Source organism: Astyanax mexicanus, chromosome 16 (genome assembly GCF_023375975.1).
Source record: "Astyanax mexicanus isolate ESR-SI-001 chromosome 16, AstMex3_surface, whole genome shotgun sequence".
In the NCBI taxonomy this organism is placed as follows: Eukaryota; Metazoa; Chordata; class Actinopteri; order Characiformes; family Acestrorhamphidae; genus Astyanax; species Astyanax mexicanus.
The window spans coordinates 5,919,662-5,942,496 of NC_064423.1; the positions used below are offsets into that span (position 1 = coordinate 5,919,662).

Consider the following 22,835-nt stretch of genomic DNA (forward strand, 5'->3'; position numbering starts at 1 on the left):
AGTTCTCTAAGGCTTTCAGCTTCTTGCAGAAGAGCGCCTTTCTACTATACACAAAACATCATCAATAGCATCGATACGAAACAATGCAGTGTGTTTTTGTAGCTATTTGTTCCACATATGAAAGATTTCTGTTCTATCAGAAGATCTGGAATACTTATATTCAAGCTCTGCTTCAGACAGGGTACGCAAACATACAGAACATACCCAGAAACACACAAATCCACGCGGCCCCCGGGGTCATTATGAGCACTTCCTTTAATATAAGAGCGCTCTGTCCTCTGCTCTTTTTTCATGAAAAGATGTATAAAGCTGATGGTTGGTCTTTTTTTCTGCAGGCATTGGGGAGAATGGGCTGCCGCTGCCCTCTCGACCCCTATCGGCCTTCCCCATCTAAAGTGCCTCTTGTGGCCTGGCGGGCTTTTGTTTGTTGAGATTTCATTTCATTTAACACTATCAGGCACGGGAGACCGCCATGTCTTCCGGTGTCCATCAAAGCCTTAGAGGTCTGAAACCACTTTATACCACTTTATGGCTTATTCCTCCTCTACAGCAGAAACGTCTGAGAGATATGAGCTGTGTTCCAACGCCCAGGACCGGTGTATGAAGACCAGAACCCTTCTCAGAAGCCTGTTGGTTATATTTATGCATCTATCTATACATGTATAAATAGCCAGCTTCAGCTCACCAACCAATCAGGACAAAGTGGTAGTAATGCTACTGTCTCTATTGACCAAAATATATTACTGCACTGCAACAAATCCATTGGCAAAATCTAGAAAAAATATATGCAAATTAAGATGTACAAGACAGTACAGTGTGTAGAAAAATGGAAAACTACTCCTCCCATAACTCAACACAGACTTTATCCAAACAGTTATACCTTCCTGCAAATGATATGTACATTTATACGATCAAATACAATTGGATTAATTGTGTATTAAACAATCCTTAAACCAATCCTCTACCCTCAGCTCAACTTTGATAAATCTAAAAAATGGGAGGGGTAGTTTAGGAGTGGTACTGGGTGATGTATGGGTTTAGAGGCGGGGCTGGAGGTAGAGCTGATTGGCTGAGCAGCAGCAGCAGCAGTGTATTGATTGATTGATTGACTGGTCTGCATATTGTGAGTATCTGCGTATCAAAGTACACAGAAACATCATCCTCACCTAAAGCACTGTTGAACCTGATAGGAGCTGCAGAGGCAGAAATTACCACAATAAAAGTTTTTTTTTTTTTTTTTTTTTTAAAGTTTGGGAAAATGTTTATATATATATATATATATATATTTTACTTCTAAGAAACACATTTTATCTATTAATGAAAAAATATGGTTTAAGGTTTAGTGGTTCTTTAAGTCTGTGAGAAAGTAAAATATAATAAAAGAGTGGATAGAAAGGTTTTCTGGCCTGTGTACGACTTTACATCATTTAGAACATTTAGCTTACTGTCTCCTAGTTCATATACACTGGTCCCAGAACAGCAGTAAAGCTTCTTTTCCACTCAGGATCAAGTTTTTCTCCTCACAGCTCTCGCTGTTGATGAAAACACTCTGCTATTTACTCTAATTTTCTGATATAATGGGAAAATCAGAAGGTGATGCGACGTGTGAAGATCACATGGTGACACAAAGGCAAGAAATTAAATTGCTTTTTCATTTAGTCTAATAAATGCACTTTAATTATAAAAAGGCTTTCTTTTCGGTCATGTTTGCTCAATTTTTGCTCAAACGTTGCACAGTGAATTGTGGGTAACCAAGGGCCACAAAAGATTTATCAGGTGTGTCCTCCAAATTCCTCATAATGTTGGCTAAATTCCTTATTTTATATGGAGTGCCCTTTTCTTTGGAGCAGATTTCTATGACACAGCAGCTCACTCTGCCTGCAGCCTGGGGTTTGGAATGCAGTTCACAATGTAATTCCTGCTTGGTCATTGTGTATTATTATTATTTTATTTTATTTATTTTTTAAATGCAAGCATCGGTGCACTTTAGCTTTTTCTGCTTCCAGCCATTAAAATTTGTATAATTATTCAGATATGTAGGTAAAACTGGTAAGAACCAATCTCATGGAGTCAGTCTGATTGCTGCTGAGGTATATTATGTAACTTCTATTTCTTTGCGCATATTTCATTGAGTAGGAGGTTACCTTGCCCCTCTCAGTGACCCACATATCTTATACCTCTTTGTGTGTTTTTTTTTTCCCCTTTCAGTCTCTGCAGCGTATTTTTCTCCGAGCTGTAGCTGCAGCCGGAGGTACCGAGGAACATGATGATTTTACCCTGTGAAAAGAAAAAAAAGAGAAGCTTTTAAAGCATTATGCTTGTGTAAGAAGCTGGTTTTGGGAGGGAGTATAGGTGTGTGGAGAAAATTAAAGAGGAAAAATAGAAACAGAAAGGAGAAGTTAATTACCACTCCAGCAGCGAGGGTTTATCTCTGCAGCCATGGCAACCCACTGCTCATCCCCCCCTCCCTACCCCCCCCCCCCCTCACTCTCTCTCTCTCTCTCTCTCTCTCTCTCTCTCTTTTTCTGGCTCTTTCGCTCTCTCTCTCGTCCGCTCTCCCCTTTTGGGTTGTGTCTCAGCTCTTCTGAAAATGGTCATTACCACATTACAGCTGAGTAGCCGGGCCGCTCTCCTCTCTGCCTGACAATAAAATGCCTCTCCGTCTAATAAGTCTTTTACAGCAGCCCACAAAAGAGCTCCACACCGACAACATCTCCACATTCAGCCTTTATTACAGCTCAGACTGAAGCTACAGGTACATCTGCTTTCTGCTACTTCTAATGCTGTAATGATGAGCCGAAAACATAAAAGGGCTTCAGGAAAAGTGGAAGGTTCAGGAGTATGGACATTCACCCATACATTCACCCATCCACCCATAGTTGTAATGATGAGCCGAAACTGCCAAGGGGCTTCTAGAAAAGTGCAGGGTCCAGGAGTATGGACTTTTATCCATTCATCCATCCATCCATCCATCCATCCATCCATCCATCCATGTATTCATCCAATCATTCATCCACCCGTCCATCTGCTTTTTGCTAGTTGTAATGATGAGCCGAATCTGCAAAGGGCTTCTAGAAAAGTGGAGAGTCCATCCATCGATCCGTCAATCCATTCATCCATCTATCCACCCACTCATCCATCTGTTCATTCATCCGTCCATCCACCCATAGTTGTAATGATGAGCCGAATCTGCAAAGGGCTTATAGAAAAATGGAAGGTCCAGGAGTATGGACTTTTATCCATCCATCCAACTATCCATCCATTTATCCATCCAATCATTCATCCACCCATCCATCTGCTTTTGCTAGTTGTAATGATGAGCCGAAACTGCAAAGGGCTTCTAGAAAAGTGGAGAGTCCATCCATCAATCCGTCAATCCATTCATCCATCTATCCACCCACTCATCCATCCGTTCATTCATCCGTCCATCCACCCATAGTTGTAATGATGAGCCGAATCTGCAAAGGGCTTCTAGAAAAGTGGAAGGTCCAGGATTTTGGACTTTTATCCATCCTCCTATTCATCCATCCATCCATCCATTTATCCATCCAATCATTCATCCACCCATCCATCTGCTTTTTGCTAGTTGTAATGATGAGCCGAAACTGCAAAGGGCTTCCAGAAAAGTGGAGGGTCCATCCATCAATCCGTCAATCCATTCATCCATCTTCCCATCCGTTCCTTCATCCGTCCATCCACCCACAGTTGTAATGATGAGCCAAAACAGCAAAGGGCTTCTAGAAAAGTGGATCCATCCTTCCATCCATCCATTCTTCTATTCAACCATCTATTCATCCATCCATCCACCCATCTATTCATCCACCTATTCATTCATCCATCCACCCGTCCATCCATTCATCCACCTGCTTTTTGCAAGTTGTAATTATGAGCCTAAACAGCAAACTGCTTCTAAAAAAAGTGGTGGGTCTAGGAGTATGTACTTTTATCCTTCCATCTCTGCATCCACCAACCTAGAACCTTCTAGATAAGGGTATAGGGTTTGAGAAGTGTATAATTCCCTTCATCGTTCCCTTTGTTTTTCTATTTATTCATCCATATATTCATCTTCCTTTTACTAGTTGTAATGTTGTAACATCCACCCATCCATTCATGTGTTCATCCATTCAATCATCTCCCCATTTTCTTTTTGCCTTTTTAATATTGTAAAACACTGAGGTAAAACTGCAGAAGCAAAGAATTGGTTAAGTTCATAAAAGAGATAAGGGTATGTTTTAAGGGTAACACAAGGATAATTTTTCATATTTTTATTATGTGACTGAAAGTTGGTACCAGATGGATTGGATGTTGGAAAATTCTAACTTGTGTGGCATTTAACATTTAACAGTGCAGTTTTTTGTTTTTTTTTTTAGCTTATATTGCACATAGCAACGTTTTGTTCCACATGTAATATGAAAAAGTCTCCTTGAATTCTTGAATTCTGGGAAAGTGGTGCAGTTCCTGTCTTGTGACGGTGGTGTGTAGCATTACAGAAACTACTCTAAAGTCCTAATGATCTGTTTTCTCTTTTATGCTGAAATGATAGAGGAATTTCTCTCAGCCAACAAATGAGTACGGTAAAAAGGTGGAGGGGGCGGAGGGTAGTGGGGAGTGAGACAGCTGTGCCGCCGCTGACGGGAGGAGAGGGACAAAGAAAGTGTGCCATTCTCCGCCTTTCAAGTTGCTCGCCTGAGGGCCCGTCCTGATGTTGTGTTTAGATGCCTGTGTTGATCTGTTGGTTGGTTTGTTTGTTTTTGTTGTGGGAAGTTTAACCTGTCGCACTGATACCGATACTTCTTACGCGTCTCACTCGCGTCTGTTTAGGCTTCAAAGGCGTCGTCAGAGCTTTCCAGTCACAGTCCTTTGTGGATTCGCTTGTGAAGGAAGTTTCCTTTTTCCCTCTGAAGGAGATATTTAGCTTTCGTTGACACGTTTTTATGTGGTGCATTCGTTCTTGTTGCCCTTAGACAGAAAACTGTTTAAGAAAAAGGTCAAGGCCGTCTGCTCACTTTCTGTCGTGTTTGATTGGACCACTTTAGATTCAAATCAACAAATCTAATGTGGAGTTTTCTCTAGAATGATCAAAAACTCTTAGTATCAAAATCGGTCAATCGATTTTCTAAAAAAGTGGAGGGTTTAGAAGTATTGACATGTATTCATCCTTACACCCTTTATTTTATTCTTCCACCCGCCCACTTACTCTTCTACCTTTCCATCTATCCTTTTATACATCCATCTGCTTTTGCTAGTTACTAATAACACACAGAGCCACAACCCCAATGGACTTCTAGTTAAGTGAAAGGTTTGAGATTAGAGCCCCAGAATCCGATTTTTCATCCATCTTTGTACACTTTGCTAGTTGTAATGTAACACAATGAGCCAGAAGTGCATTAAGCTTCCAGTGAAGTGAAGGGTTTTTTTTTTTTTTTTTAAGAGTAGTGCTCCTCTATCCTTTATCCTTCCATTCATGCATCCATCTTGCTTTTACTAGTTGTAATGTTGAAATATAATGTCCTGAAATCCCAATGGACTTCTAGTGAAGGGTTTGAGAGAAGAGCTATTTTATTTATCCATCCGTCCGTCCATTCGTCCATCCATCCGTCCGTCCATTCGTCCATCCATCCGTCCGTCCATTCGTCCATCCATCCGTCCGTCCATTCGTCCATCCATCCGTCCGTCCATTCGTCCATCCATCCGTCCTTACATCCATTCATTATCCATGCTTTTTGCTGTTTGCTAGTTTTAATGTTGTAACACAATGAGCCAAAACTGCAATGAATATAAAGATACAAGCTGTACAGGACTAGTATATTACTAGTATTGTTCACCTTTATAGAGCCAACTTATCCTTTGTTTTTTCTTTTTTCTTTTTTTTTTTTTAACAAAAGACTTTCTGATTTTCTATGTAAATTTCACTCATATGTGACTTACTGTGGCTTTCCGTGTCTTTTTTGACCATGTTGAATGTTGTCCTCTTTAAAAGAAGATTGCAAAAAAAAAGTATACTTAACGTGAAAAAGTACATCATTTTAGCATTAAAATGAATACATACTTAAATACATTAATTAAGTGCACTATTTTGGAACAACTTATTACAACTGACAAGTATATTTCAGTTGTAATTAACCTAGATTTAAATACAGCATAAAAGCATTAGGTTGTGGTTTAAAAAATATAATAATAATAATATGTAATACTTTGCGTATTGATGCACATATTGTGTACAATTTAATGCTACTGGGAGAAAAAAAAAGAAAAATGCATTTAGGTGTATTATTATTATTTTTTTTTTAAGTATACTTAACATGGAAAAGTACAAACTTTTAAAATTAAAATCCATCTAAATACATACTAAATGTACTATTTTAGAACAGCTTATGGCAAATTAAGTATATTTAAATTGTAATTAAGCTATATGTAAATACAACATATCAGCATTAGGTTGCGCTTTTTGTATAATTTCTGCAAACTTAAGTAGATTTAAGTGTGTTTGTTTGTTTTTTTCATAAATGATAATTTTAAATACAATTGAAGTATATTGTCAATGTACTACATTGCATATTGATGCACATATTGTGTTTATCTTAATGCTACTGGGAAGAAAAAATACACTAAACACATCTCTTTTCTATCAACACAACATTTAATTTATGTAAATACAGAGAAAGTGTATTTAATGTGCATTTCCTCAAAATATACTAAATAGAAGATGTACTTTTAGTATTCTTTACCTAATATGAACGTACTTTTAATGCTCTTAATTATAATTCCTTTTTCATAAGGGGTGGTGTGCTGAGGAATCTGAACAGTGTCCGTGTTTTTAACACACACTGCAGTTTCTTGTTTCTAATGATCAGACTTGTGCATGTTTAGTCTTTAACAGCATCATCAGAGCTTTCCAGTCACAGTCCTTTGTGGCTTCACTGTGAAGGAAGTTTCTTATGTTCCTCTGAAGGAATTCTTCAGCTCTCATTGACACGTTTTCTGTGCTGCGTTAAGAGTTTTTTGCCCTCAGTCAGAAAGCTGTTTGTTGTCTGTGGCCCACGAGGTCAAGGCCAACTGCACGAACCCTGCGGAGTGGTGCGAGAGGAAGAGGCGTGCGAGGCCGTGTAAAGTCCTCCACAGCCGATAAACACAATCCATGAACAACTTCTTACAGTGGCCTGGCCTTTCTGAGTTGTTCAGACTTGCTGCTGGCTGGAATGAAATTCGGTGATTTGCTATTCTTTTCTTTTTTTTCTCTCGTTTTTTTTTTTTTTTCCTGTTTTTATAGTTTTATTATTAGTTATTCCGATTGACCAAACCATAATTCTACTTCCACTGGTATTGCAATCTGCTTGTACTGGGTCTTGTGGTAATAAGGATTTGCTAATTTCTCACAATTAGCGAGACCTGACTGGTCGAATTCATACACTAGGCGCACCTGAATATAAGGCGCACTGAAGATTTTTGGGACAATTAAAGGAGTTCATGTGCGTCTTATAGTTAGAAAAATACTGCAAATGAAAAATCATCAAAAATTATAATAATTCTAAGTCTTGTAATTTATTTTATTGAAGTAACTTGAATTGTAAACTATTAAGGCTTCCAGTGTAAAAGACCAGACAATTATGCTAAAATCTTGTAAATCAGCTCTTTAGTAAAGACAGTTCTGACTTTTTTAACATTTCCAGAGCTTAGGTATTTTCCAAACATGATTCAGCCAATCTGATCATAACCATAATTCTCCAGTCTCAGTGCTGGAGAAACTTCACAGAAACTCCTGTATAACTCTGTACTTCAGTGGAGTGTCTTTACTGATCCTGAACTGGTAAAATTCATACATAAGGAGCACCGGATTATAAAGCACACTGAAGATTTTTGGGACAATTAAAGGAGTTCAAGTGCGTCTTATAGTTCGATAAATACTTTAATTGTAAACTATTAAGGCTTCCAGTGCAAAAGACCAGACAATTATGCTAAAATTTTGTAAACCAGCTCTTTAGTAAAGACAGTTCTGTTTTTTTTTTTTTTTTTTTTAACATTTCCAAAGCTTAATTATTTTCCAAACATGTTTCAGCCAATCTGATCATAACCATAATTCAGATCTCTGCTGTTAGCGGCTAATGCTAATACTGCTCCAGTCTCAGTGCTGGAGAAATGTAACTAAGACTCTTGTATAAATCTGTACTTCAGTGGAGTGTCTTTACTGCTCCTTAATACCTGACTGGTAGAATTCATACATAAGGAGTACCAGTTTAAAAGGATAACTGACCATTTTTAAGAAAATTAAAGGATTTTAAGTGCACCTTTTAGGGCGAAAAATATGGTAAATGAAGTATCATCATCAAACTATTGAAGTCTGTGCTTTTTAAAAGTGGATAGAATGAATTTAATGTTGATAAAAGATGATGTAAATTAGTTTTAAATTTATTAATGTATGTGTTTGAAATATTTATACCTTCCCCCCTGTTGATTATTGGTTGTTCTGTTTTAACAAACCATATTTCTGATACTAATTGTCCAGATTGTTGAGTGTTTAGGTGTTAAAACTGTGACTAACTGTGAATTCGTCGGGATTCCTTTCTCAGGAGGTAATTTTCTCTTTCATGGGTTTTTCTCCTCTGTGATTTTATTCCCGTCCAGAACGATCATGTACGTGTTTTCTCAGACATCCTCTAAAAAAAAAATACAGGCTGAATTATCTACTATTTTTCTCTGAACTCTGTGCTCCTCTGGTAACTTTAGTCCTGTACGGACGCACATCTCTGAATTTCGTCTCATCGCGTTTAATAAAATAGCTATTTGTCCACTGCCGCGCACCGTAATTACACTTTGGTCGTGCGTTTAAATGGAGATCCACATTAAAAACACAACAGCGAGTGGAAATAGAGGAGCTACTGAACGCTGCGATGTCGTGACTGAGAAAACCTAAAAAAAAAAAAAAAAAACTCACTGGTCCTCCTGTTTTTTTTTTTTTTTTTTTTTTTTTTTTTTTTAAATGCAGTCCGGATTCAGGAGTTTTATCACTGAGTAGAAGTGATAACTTTTTCTAATACTTTCTTAAGTCATCTTACTGTGTTCTTATTCTTCTAAGTTATTCTTAATATCAGGACTGTACAGAGCATTGGCATGACAGGCACTTGTTGAATGAATTCTGCAATTAGTGAATATTCATGTTGGAGTTGTGGAGAAGGTTTGAAAGGTGGCTTCCAGCCCACGGGACACGTTGTGTGCTGGGGAAGAGGCGAGCGAGGCCGTGTAAAGCCTTCCACACACAGCTGATAAACACAGACTCTGTGAACAGCTTGTTACAATGGCTTGGCCTTTTTGTGTTGTTCAGGCAGTGAAATGCTGCTGGCTGGATTGAAACGCAGTGATTTGTTTTTTTCTGGTTTTGTGTTTGCGCGCTCTGTGTTTTGGGGATCTTTTTCCCGAGTTAACACATGGCCTGCACCCAGCCTCTCCCACTGGCCGCTGTGTTAGAGCAACAAAGAGCCTGAATTAGCGTCGTCCCACGGTTCTGCTTCGAATTTTCCTTCCCGACAGAAAACACAGCGCCCAATGTGTTTGTGCGAGTACAAAAGCCACCCTCAGAGCACACCCACTCAAAGAGAAAGCAATCTGGAAAGGAACGAAATAAAGTTAATTTTCATTTATTTTCCGTCCCTTTCTTCTCTCTCATTCTCTTTTTTTTCTCTTTCTGTCTATCTCCGCTCTCTTTTCTCTTTCTGTTCTCTTTCTCTCACTCCTCTGTCGCTCTCCCCTCCCTCCCTCCTTCCCCCTGGATCTCTTTCGCTGATGGCTTCGCCGATACGAGGAATCTCACCAGGTGATCGATGTGTCAGAATCAGAAGAGCACACAACCCCGCTGAGCTTAATAACGTTTGAGCTATCGCTCCTAATCAAATGCTCTTTGGATTCTGTTTTCCTCCTCCCGCCTCGGCCTTTACAAAGGCCTGTATCCGAATTGCAGAATGGTAATCATAATTGACAATGAAAACATCTTGCCTTTCCAATCTGGCCGCAATTTCAGAGCGTGCTATCAAATTAACTTGTCAGGCAAAAAAGGAGGCTGCTGCTGCCGATGGCTTCTTTCAAGACTCTATTTCCCTTCCTCTCTTTCTCTCCTTCTCTCTCTCTCTCTCTCTCTCTCTCTCTCTCTCTCTCTCTCTCTTTCTTTCTCTAGCTGTCTTTCTGTCTCTCTCTTTTTTCATTTTCTGACTCTCTCTCTCTCCCTCATAAATATTTACTCTGTTTGGAGTACAGAGGGGAGAATAGGGGGAGGAGGGAGTGATTAGGAGAGGGAAACTAGTTCCAGCTGAGTCGTTTGTCCTTCAGGATGTTTCTATATTAACGAAGTGTTTTGATCACTGCTTTATACAAACCTATACATCAAAGTCGTTCCGCACCAGTTGAATAGGCATCAACCGGCTTTCTAATAGCATCACTAATGTACTTAAATAAGTATCATGTCATATACACATAGAAATGGATTCACCGGAACAATAGGCCAGTATTAAAGTGTGTGGATACTAAAACATATCATGAACATGTTATCACACTCAGTATCACTTTACTCAGTTTACTACCTCTTCACAAACGGGTGTTGCCCTGCTAAAAGAGCCGAGCTGTACAGGACTAGAATAGTAGTGTTAGCAGAGGTAGCTTAGCATTTGTTTGTTTGTTTGCAAACTTAACAATAGCTAGTTTTATCCACCTTTCTTTCTTCTGTCCTAACTCTCTCTTCCTTTAATTTATCCAAAAAGCGTTAGTGTGCCTTTTTAATCTGGTGCTCCTTATGTATTAATTCTACCAGTCAGGTATTAAGGAGCAGTAAAGCCTCTCCGCTGAAGTACAGAGTTATTCAGGAGTTTCAGTTTAGTTCTGCAGGACCAGGGCTGAAGCAGTGTTCGGATTAGCCGCTAGGTGCTAGCTCTAGTTCTTTCATCATTTAGAGTATATCTGTCTGTAGCCGGCTGCTAACCCCCAGCCAGCACTTTTGGAGCAATATTAGCATTAGCTGCTAGTTTTTTTTTTGCTGTTCAGTGGCAAGTATATCGGACTCAAGTCTGAGTGTTTACCATGTTAAAACAAGCTAAGGGGATCAAACTCCTAGCTAATATCACCCTGGCTTACAGGAACACACTTAGGGTTTCTCAGTGTAGCGCTTCTGTGCGCCATTTACTAGCACTAGCTGTTTGCCCCTGGCTGCTAATGCTGCTACACCCAGCCTTAGTGAAAATCTGGAAATCTAAGCTTATTGTAAATAAACAGAAGCGCTTTACTCACCCAAATAAACAGTTTTCAGGAGAGAAATCGGTTTAGATTTATTACAGTATTGTTTACTTTACTTTTCACATTAAAAGCTCTCTTCTTGTATCACTTGTTTAATTTAAAATCCAAGTTAAAATTTAGCCACACCGTGACATTTCATACAATTCTGGAAGTTTTGATGCTTTTGCATCTTCTTAACTGAATTAGCTAACATATTTATAAGCACATCTTGATGCATCATCCAAGCTTTGCAACCGTTTTGACTTGAAAGGTTTTCACAATCAGATAACAATTTAGATCAACACAATTCTAATCATTGATTCTGTTCAGTTTATGTTAAGCACTGGAACCATATACACAATACGCAGTGTTTTTATTTTTTTTTTTGGACACTCTGTGCTGTTTTTTAAGTATTGCATTTGAAAAGAAATACACTTTACACTATTCTTATTCTGCTTCTCCATGAATAATAATAATTCTTGTATATTGTAATGATAAGTTTGCTTTGCATTGCTCTGTTACTGCAGAGATGTAGGAATCTGATCTCAGGTGTTTTGATCGTACATAAGTTCTTTTGCCATCTTATTGAGTTACTCTTAATATCAGGACTGTGCAGAGCTTTGGCTTCACGGGCCTTTGGTGAAGGAAGTCAGCAATTAATAAATATTCACTGTAGAGTTTTGAAGATGGTTTCAAAGGTGGCTTTCAGCCCACGGGACACGAGGCAGCCACTTTGAATCTCAGTCACGCCGCATATCAGCTTCTGTTCTGACATTGAACAAGTTAAATGATCCATGAGCGTCTCAGTTTTAAAAGTTTTGAGCGGGCTTTGAAATTTGTTTTCTGTCTCTTCTCTTTCCCTCAGCTGAAGGACACCAAGTCGGCAGATCAGAAGACCACACTGCTCCACTTCCTGGCTGAGATGTGTGAGGAGAAATATCCTGATGTTCTCAGATTTGTGGACGACCTACAGCATGTGGACAGAGCCAGTCGAGGTAGGAGAAGGGGAATGTGTTATCTGTTAATTGGTCAGTAGAATTTGAATGTCCTGATGTGAAATTATTTTATGTTGTTAAAAACAACACAAAGTTTTCTACCAGCAGACAATCTAATAGATGAAAATACAAACAGATAGAGAGAGAGACAGATTGGTAGTTTTAAACAAAAAGACTAATAGACAGACCGACGGATGGATAGATGGATAGACAGGCAGGACATATAGCAGGTGGGTGAAATATAGCATTTAAGTCTAATGTAGTAGCAAAAATTTATTTCTTGTACCATTCATTCAATGGGCCCTATTGTAGTGATCTATAGCATATCGGTCAATTATGCATCGCACAGTTAAATTTAGGGCGTGCCGTGTATCTTAGATTTTGTGAGAGTGCAAAAAAAATTCTCCTAATTAATCATGGATGTGGTTAATTTTTGGCATAATGTGAAATAAACCCATCAAAGTGCCAGTTGTCATTCCATTTAAGAGAATGCAGGTAAGCTCTGACTTTGGCACGTTCGTATCTTAACAGCGTGGAGCTTTTGTGCGTCTCAGCAGAGACAGATGCTGAGCAGCTCATTTAAGGGAACAGCAAAGTTATTTTATTCTTTATTTTGTTTATTTTTGAGTTAAAAACTGGATTTGCATGGCGCACTGCGCTCCTGCATGGCTAAGATAGCATTGGCTGACTGACTGTTGACTGTTGTCAGGGTTTTAATCAGTCAGTGAAGCTCCTTTATTTCCCGCCACCAAGATAGAAACACACCAGATATTTACCTGAACACACCTCACTTTCAGAACACCACACCCATCAGTGTAGATTTATTCTTTAACTCTGACGCTATTTTAATAGGGTGGGTGCAAGGCATGAAAATAGACTGTTAATGGGGTTTAAGGTAGCAATGAGCATTACAACGTGCCTTATGCAGGGTTTACAAAAGAGCTGATTGTATTTAAATGGAATACAGTTTAGATACAGTTTACCTCCTTACAGCAAAGGATTCAAATCCCATTCCAGGTTTGTGATCCACCCTAAAAGAGAATTTTGGATTTTGCTCACTGACCTATTTACTGATACCCTTTGTTTAAATGCATCGACTGGCTTTTGTCTGCCTAGAAGAAACATTTTCTCTTACCGAATCATTTTCTCCTGACAGCCTGAAGACCACATCTTACCACAGAGCTAACGAGTAAATGTGCTGCTGAAAGGAGCTGTAATCTTAGGGTAGCTGACGTTCTGTGTCCCTGTTTGATAGATTATTGCAAAGAGATGTGGTCCAAAGACATGCAATGGCATTAATGTGTCTGTCAAAGTCTGTAGCATTAGCATTGTTGGCAAGCCGGTAGTTGGCTTGCCATCACTTAAAAAAACTGATAAGCCAAGTACCGGCTTCGTTTAACATCGCTACTAAAGTTATAGCACATGGTTCCTGCAGGTCCTTAAAAAGTATTAATGTCTTAAATTAAAATCCAGGTAAGTGAGATATTAAATTGTCTTAAATATAGCGGCAAGCTAGCTAACATTAGCGTTAGCAAGCTCATTGCTAACGTTATCTTGTGCTTTCCCAGTGGAATTAAATGTACCGTCTAAAAAATGTTTTTTAAGGTAACATAGTAATGCTAGCGGCAAGTTTTGATTTCCAATACAACTAATTATTTTCTACCAAAGAAATTATGACTCCATTTTTGGGTTAAATTATATATTATATATATTTGTGGTCTAAAAAAGGTCTTAAAAATCATTAAATTTAACTTTTAAAATGGTGCAAGAACCCTGTAGCACATCATCTGCCGGCTTTATCAGACATCGCTGTGGTGGTATTTGCCTTGCTAGCACACCAGCTACTGGCCTTTTCCAATGTCACTACTGCAGTAATAGCACACCAGCTAACAAATACAGCCATGGCTCTGTTTTGATAAGTCCCTACCAGCTTCGCACATCTAGATTGGGTAAAAAATTGCCCATTCTTCCTTGTGGAATTGTTCAATTTAAATTTTGTAGTGACCGGCAATGCGCTGTTCTCCTCAAGTCCATCCATATACCGTATTATTCGCACTAGAAGGCACACTATCAATGATAATCTAATTGTTTTTGTCTATTTTCATACATTAGGCCTTTCATACATTATACATACATACACTTTCACACATTATACAACACTAGTAAGGAACAGGGGTGTCCCCATGTGTTTCTTCTAATTTAGTATTAAATCCTTATATTTTTGTAAAAAATGACAGTGTGCATTATTCTACCAGCCAGGTATTAAGGAGCAGTAAAGCTACTCCACTGAAGTACAGCGTTATACAGTTTCAGTTTAGATCTCCAGCAGTATTAGCTTTAGCTGCTAACCACATTAAGTGCTAGCTCTTTTGCCGTTCAAAGGTAAGTATATCGAACTGTAGTCTGTGCTTTTACCATGTTAAAATAAGCTTCCTGGGACGAACTGCTAGCTAATATCACCCTGGTTTACTGGAACACTCAGGGTTCCTCACTGCAGTGATGTCGCGTTTAGCTGCTAATGCTAATGCTGCTGCACCAAGCCCTATGTGAGATCTGCAAATCTAAGCTTACTGTAAATAAATGAAATAAACAGATATCAGGAGAGAAATCTGTGTAGATTAACATCCAGCACTCGTTTGACTTATGTTTATTTATGTTTAAATACAGAATTACAGTTTTGCTTAGCTTTACAGGTTTTGCCACCAGAGGCGAGACCTACAGAATTAGAAGGAAAACATGGCGACACCCCTGTTCCTTACTAGTGTCGCTTAAAATACACCTTATAATCCGGTGCACCTTCTAGTCCAAAAAACATTGGAATTTATTTTCATTTTCAGGGAAATAATGTGAGATTGTGATAGGGTATGATTATTTTCTATAGGCACTGTATGTGTGGGTGTGTCATGCTGCCTGAAAAGAAATCATATATACAGTTTATATATTGTTTTTTTTCTTTGTGTGTGTCGAAAACAACTTGATCCTTGCTCACATGACTAAATAAATACTGCATTAGGGTACACATGCCTATCCCTTATCTCAATCTGTTTCCCTTCAGAACTGTACCGCACTGATTTGAATATAATGGCTCAGAATAACACTGAGGCTCTGAGACACATGGTGTGTGACATGCTTGCAGGGTAAGATCACAGACCCCCGTACTGAGAGATCATATGTGTGGTTTGTTTGTTAATGTCTGTCACCATCTGCTCTCATCTACTCAACACTCGCGCCGTGTGAACACATGCTCTGTTATTTAAGCATGCTGACTCGCCAGCTTACTGACTTCTTCTCCTCCTTCTGGACCTCTCTTTTCTTATCATCTGTTCATCATAGCATATAATATACACTACGCTCTTTATAATAAAAGAATTTGCTTAGATTTAAGTTGAGAATCCTAATGAAGAGTCTTGTCCTCAAGCTTAAGAATGGTAGTTTCATTTCAAAATGCATGACCTTTTTTTATTTATTTATGTATTTAATTGATTATTCATTTCTGTACAAGTACTTTAGCATTATATTAAGGGCAATGAAATATCAGTAAGTTTGTGTTAAAGTTAAGTTTGTGTAAAAGTTAAGTTTGCATAAAATTAAAATCTGTGATTTATAGAGATGGTTGTGTAGCTTTTATCGTTTTTATTAGATCCATTACTGTGAAAAAATATTTCCCTCTTTACAGACTTTTTTTGTCATACTAACATTTTTCAGATTATCAAACAAGCAAAAAATAAAAACAGACAAAGTGAATGCAAATATGTTTTTAAATGACTATTTTATTTATTATAAAGGGGGAAAAAAAAAACAAAGATTGGAAGATCTAAAACAAGATTGGAAATTGGACATTTTTGGAAAGTGTGTGTCCCGTTACATCTGGCATAAAACTAACACTTAATTTTAGAAAAAGAACATCATATTGAGCATAGTAAAACATGGTGGTGGTGTTGTGATGGTCTGGAGCTGCTGGATAACTTGTTGTAATTAATGGAACCTCAAGCTCAGGTTTACTTGGGTTCTGCAGCAGGACAACGACCCAAAACACACAAACAAGTCCACAAAAACAAAATAAAGGTTTAGGAGTGGCCTAGTGGTCAAGTCCGCTTGAGATGCTGTAAATGATCTTAAACGGGCGGTTCATGCTCGAAAACCCTCCAGTGTGGCTGTAAACTTTGGAGAACATGGACAAATCTAGTATTTTATTTGTGGATGCATATGGACTGTATACCTTTCACTGCTCCCAGTGCAATCCCTCTTTTCTCTGATTGTTCACTTATTTTTTTTTTTTTTGTACTAAATAAATATTGTATTGTAATTGGTAGTAAAGTAACTATGGTAAGCCATAGATCTAGTGGGAAATCTTAACTTAGATTTCCCAGTGGACTCTTATCCACCTTCTACCCAACACCAATGATCCACTAGTGGAACCAGCACAGCTATATCCCATTTATCTTAAAAAACAAATATAAATACCCACAACCCCTCCTCTAATAACATAAACCCTCTCCCTACAAACAATACTATGCTTTCTAATAGCTCTTCCCTGAGCTTAGTAACATCCCTGATTGGTGAAATTGGCTATTTCAAGATGAATGATTAGAAATAAAACATTTGATAGAAAGGAAACAAAGTTCTTAAAGAGGTGTTTCCCAACTTGTGCAGCTTGTGGACCACCTTTACACACCACACAACAATCTATAGTTCAAATAAAAAATTATTAAACCCTTTTAAATCTAAGCAAACAACACAATAACCAATGTAGTCTGTTGAACTGAATGATGGGCTTGATTTGCCTCAGGGTCTTTTGTCTTTTGTGAAAGAGTCTGATGTTATTAATTTATTTGATATTAGTAGAACTTCCACCCAGGTTGCAATAAAAGTAATACTGTAACTAACTTGTTCATCAAAACTCAAAATAGACACCATTTTGTGTTGCCCTGTATTTTACGGCCTATAATGCGCACCACACGCATTTTAAGCAACAATAGTAGGGAACAAGGGTCTTGCACAGTATTCTACACAGATTTCTCTCCTGAAAACTGCTTTTTTTGGGTGAGTAAGCTTCCTTTTATTAAGAGTAAGCTTAGATTTCCAATATTTTTTTAACAGCTCAGTTAGCAGCAGCGGTAGCCATGGTTAGCAGGGCTTAGCGCTAGTAAATGCCATCTGATAGCGCTACACTGAGAAACCCTGAGAGTTCCGGTAACCCTGTAAGCACTTATTAGCTAGCAATTTTTTTCTTATGTAGCTTGTTTTAACACAGTAAACACACAGACTACAGTCCCATATACTCACCTCTGAACAGCGAAAGAGCTAGTTCTGCGGTTAGCAGCTATTTTTAATGCTGCTCCAGCCCTAGTGCTGGAGAAACTTCACTGAAAACTCATCCTTATAACACTGTAATTCTGTGGAGTGGCTTTACTGCTCCTTAATACCTGACTGGTAGAATTCATTCTTAAGGATCACTGTCGATTTTTGGGAAAATTAAAGATTTTTAAGTGCAAAGAAAACCCCTGGGGAGCTCAGTGGGCTCTGTTATTGCAGAAATGTTGGATGAACAGGTGCCTTCAAAACTTTTTCTTGCTGCTTCAATAAGAAGGCACCCCTATTTAGCTGTGATTGTGGATTCCACTTCGATTAACCTTTCTCCACCACCACAACCCCGCCAACACACACACTCACACACACACACACACACACACACACACGAACTGTGTTTCTCAGCATTGATGTATGTGCTGTGTTCATTACCTTAAGCCATACTGTGAGCTCACACTGCGCTGCGTTGGCTGCAGATATTGCATGCGGTGAGGCTGAAATATTCATCATGTTTGAGTGAGAGATTGTTGTGTCTATTGCAGCTGCAGGAGACACCATGCAGCTCAAACACACACACACACACACACACACACACACAGATCTCTGATACCCCTTTATTGACCAGAAAGCAAACGAGCAGTACATCTATCTCGTGCTGCCGGGAGATTGCTTTGTATGTAGATGGGGCTGAATTTCACTGGCTAATGTGGCTGTTCAGGAATCTGGTAAAATGAAATTTCCGTATTCTCCCTCCATCTAACTTAGTGGCTCTCAAACTGTGCTAAGTGTAAAAAATTATCTGCAGATCCTTTAAAAGTCTCAAAAGGTCTTAAAATTGATTATCTGAAATAAGTATGTACTGTATTTCTTGCTCTTTAAGGCGCACTTAAAATTCTAGCTCTTTTGTCGCCGTTCAGATGTGAGTATTATCGGCCTGTAGCCTGCTGCTAACTCCCGCTAGCACTGCTGGAGCAGTATTAGCATTAGCCGCTAACCACGCTAAGCCCCAGCACTTATATACACAGTATATTGGACTGTAGTCTGTGTGTTTATTGTGTTAAAAGAAGCTATGTTGAATCAAATGGCTAGCTAATATCGCCCTGGCTTACCAGAACACTCAAGGTTTCTCAGTGTGGCGCTTTTGGTCAGCCGCTAATGCTGCGCACCCAGCCTTAGTAAAAATGTGATAATCTAAGCTTATTGTAAAAAAAGAAAAAACAGAAGCATGTGGGATAAACTGCTAGCTAATAGGGTTCCTCAGTGTAGCGCTATCTGCGGCATTTACATTACAATAGTGCTAATGCTGCACCCAGCCTTAGTGCTGGAGAAACTTTACTAGAATCTCAGCCTTAAACCAAACACTGGAATTCTAAGCTTACAGTAAATAAACGGAAGCACTTTACTCACCCAAACAAACGAAATTTGTGTAGAGTAACATCCAGCACTATTTTTTTACTTTGGAAGAAAATGTTTTTTTTAAGAATTGCAATTTTGTTTACTTATGCGCTTTCCCCAACTTCCCCATTAGAAGGGAAACATGGCGACACCCTTGCTCACATCGATGTAGCATCCTTACTTATGTCTGTTGTCTCTTAATGTGCATTTTAATCCAAAAAATACAGTAATCGAAAAAATAAAGTTATTTTTTCAATTAAAAATCAGTGATATTATTGATTTATTACTTATCAGTCCTAAACTCCGGTGCGGTGAGTATTTTCAGTGTACGCTCTGCTCTTTACACTTCTGTATGGAATATGAGGCCAGTAAAACTGATTTGTTCCTCAGAAGTCCTCGGGCACGGCTTTCTTGCACTGAAGAGCATTTATCGATCATCTATTCGTTCCACTGCTCTGCTATAAATCCACAGATAGAGCCGTCTGATACGCACACTCTGAGAATTGTTTCTGCTCATAAAAGGCTCATTTTCTGCTTACGATGGTCTGTGTCCAATCAGAATCTTTTGCTTTTAGTCTACGGCCTGAAAAGTTGTTTCTTTGGCAGTTTGAGTCACTGCAGTGGCTTTTCGAATCCTGTAGATATACCGAATCATTATAAAATATGATATGATTGGCACACCCCTCATTGAGATTTTTACCACATACTTTGATATACAAGTTAGCTTAGTGATTTATCGATAGACTAAACTACGATGAACCAACAGCATTATTTATTGCTCAAGAGACACTATTTTTAGGTACTTTTAATTCATATTTGAATTGTTGATAAAGTAGCCTTTAGACTAATCAACTAATCGAAAAAATAAGTTTTTATTATTTTTTTTTTTTTAATAAGAAATCTGTGATTTATTTCTCATTAATTGCGGTCATAAACTTCTTCAGTCTGCAATGACTTTGCCACTAGTTTTAATGTTGTGAGTATTTTTGGTATATACTCTCGCTTTTCGAATATAGAGCCAGTAACACTAACATAAGACAGACTAACAGGAAAAAAAAAATATATATATATAAAAAAACATATGTCAGTGATCCAACATGTCATCATACTAATATTGCACTCAATATATACAGGGCTGAGGTAAAATAAAGTATACAAATGGATGTTTAAACTGAAATGAGAACAGTGTGAATTTTTCTTCTTCAAACAAACAGTAATAAAGTTGTACACTGATGGCCCATATGGCTCAAAAATAACAGCATTTCTGAGTATTTTTTGCGATAATGAATTAAAACCTTTGCAGATATTATTTTGGCTGTTATAATATGGCACTTCCCTACTTGTTTTACTCACATTAATGTATGTGTATCTGCATTTCTACTCTTATCTGTGATTGCATTAGTATTTAATAAGTTTCATCTTTACATCAGATATTGCGTAATAGCCATTTTACATTTAAACAATTAGTACTACTATTAGTTTATTACTTTCAGTACTACTATTGGTACTACTTTTTGTGCTACTATTAGTACTACTGTTAGTAGTGTTAGCTCAGTAGCTCCTGTAGAGAAAACCTATGTGTAAACTATAAATTTTTCTCCCTTTTTTATGGATAACATGACGTGTTTTTACACATATTCACGTGTGTTGCTGCTCTGTTGTACTACTAATAGTTGTTGTCTCTAAAAAATATTATTATGTAACATTGCTAACTTAAAATATCAGTGAGAGTAGTATCTAGATCCTTCCTATTTCAGGATTTAACCCCTCTAACTTGCAGGATTTAACTTGCTGCTAACTGCACTATATAACTCTATTGAAGCGCTGGATATAGTACTCATATGGTCTTCGCAATACTCAGTAACTTGAGGCATATTTATGTAAATCTTTTAAAAATACTCTACTACTTTATTTATGTTTATATACAGCTTCAGTATCTCTCAGCTTGTCCAGAAATGCACGTGTACAGCGTGTTCTTGGCTCAAAATGCTCTTCCCGACTGTAGTGGGAACCAAGGAGCAAGATACACCAAGTCTTACATGATGCTTCAAGCTTACAATCCAGCATTAAATGCTACGCAGGTTATTGAAGGAGGAGTCGTGCTGCCGCTACAGGTCACGTCTCTGTTTTACAACAATAAAAAAGTAATTTAAAGTGACGGGTGAGCAGCTCTGAGTTCTGCTGTGTACATATGGTGATGCATTCTGTAGTGTGATGTTTCCCTGCACTAGCTGGAGCTGGAGCAACGTTAGCTGGTCCTCCTTCATGACTGCACTGAGCAGCTCCTCAGCCCTGTGTGGGAGACAGATTACAGTAAATTTATCAACAGTTTATGCTCTATAACATGTCATATTGACTAGGAACCCAACTGAGCATGTCTTTCCCTCTCTCTCCCTCTCTTTTTAACTTTCTTTAGCATTTGTTCTTTTTTCTTTCCTGTCTCATCACTCATATTTCTGTGTTCTTTAGCTTTTATTCCACACCTTTGCTGTGTGCTCCTCTCCTCTCTATTGTTACTGCTTTTTCATTTTCACTCATATTCCAGGTCTTAATGATGTTTATATTCTCATTGTCTGTACAGCAGCTCTGCAGTTTTATAAATGAGTAACAGTCCTGTAACAGCCACGATTACGTCCTCATTACGAAGTGCCTGTGAAAGGATAGAAGTCTTTACTAATCCTGATGCGTTGCAGTTGATGTATGTTTCAGTAATTAGTCTGCAGAGTATGGCTGCACAGTATACAGATTGTTGATTGTCATTATGATATGAAGAAAACACATATTAAAGACAAAACAACACACACACACACACACACACACACACACACACACACATTAGTAACGAACACACACAGTGAGTACTGTATTTTTCGGACTATAAGGTGCACTATCAATGATTGTCTGTCTATTTTCTGGTCTATTTTCATACATAAAGCACATCAGATTATAAGTTGCATTAAGTGACACTAGTAAGGATGCCTACATTGCAGTGAGCAAGGGTGTCACCATGTTTCCCTTCTAATGGGGAAGCTGGGGGAAAAGCCTAAGTAAACAAAAGTGTAATTCCTAAAAAAAAAAAATATATATATATATATATATATATATATATATATATATATATATATATATATATATATATATACTTCAAAGTCAAACGAGTGCTTCATGTTAATCTACACATATTTCTCTCCTGAAAACTGTTTATTTGGGAGAGTAAAGCTCTTCCGCTTATTCACAGTTTATAGTTTAAGCTTAGAATTCCAGTATTTTGTCCAAAAAGTGAGTGCTAGCCCCGGCAGTTAGCGCTAGTAAATGAGTGTTCCAGTAACCCAGTGTGCTATCAGCTAGCGGTTCATCCCATGTAGCTTGTTGCTTGTTTTAACACAGTAAACACGCAGAATACATTCTGATATACTCACCTCTGAACGGCGAAAGTGCTAGCGCTGCAGTTAGCAGGCAATGCTAATGCTGCTGCACCCAGCCTTAGTGCTGGAGAAACTTCACTGAAACTCCTGTTTAACGCTGCACTTCAGTGGAGTGGCATTACTGCTCCTTAATACCTGACTGGTAGAATTCATACATAAGGAGCAGCGAATTATAAGGCACACTGTCGAATTTTGTGAAAATTTAAAAGGATTTTTAGTTTGAAAAATATGGTACACTTGCCTGGATCAATGATGGTTCATAACCTCGGTCAAGGGCCCAACAGTGGCCTGGGTATAATTGGCTTTTTTACTGTATACTTTAAGTATGATGAACATTAACCATGATCCAGTTACACTTGTAATAAAAAAAATGAATACATAATATATAAATTCTGCTCTAAGTAATAAAAACTAAATTTTAAAGCAGCAATACTACCTTAAAATAAAATAGTTGATT

General features: G+C 38.1%; 1 protein-coding gene across 5 annotated transcripts in view; it reads left to right on the top strand.

Moving 5' to 3' along the window:
- The window catches only part of diaph3 (diaphanous-related formin 3), a 557,032-nt gene that overhangs the window by 332,498 nt on the left and 201,699 nt on the right, over positions 1–22,835 (top strand). For all 5 annotated transcript variants that reach the window (XM_049465746.1, XM_049465747.1, XM_049465749.1 and 2 more), the window contains one exon: positions 12,119–12,248. In XM_049465746.1, the coding sequence (XP_049321703.1) occupies positions 12,119–12,248 (130 nt within the window). The remainder of the gene's footprint in view (positions 1–12,118; positions 12,249–22,835) is intronic.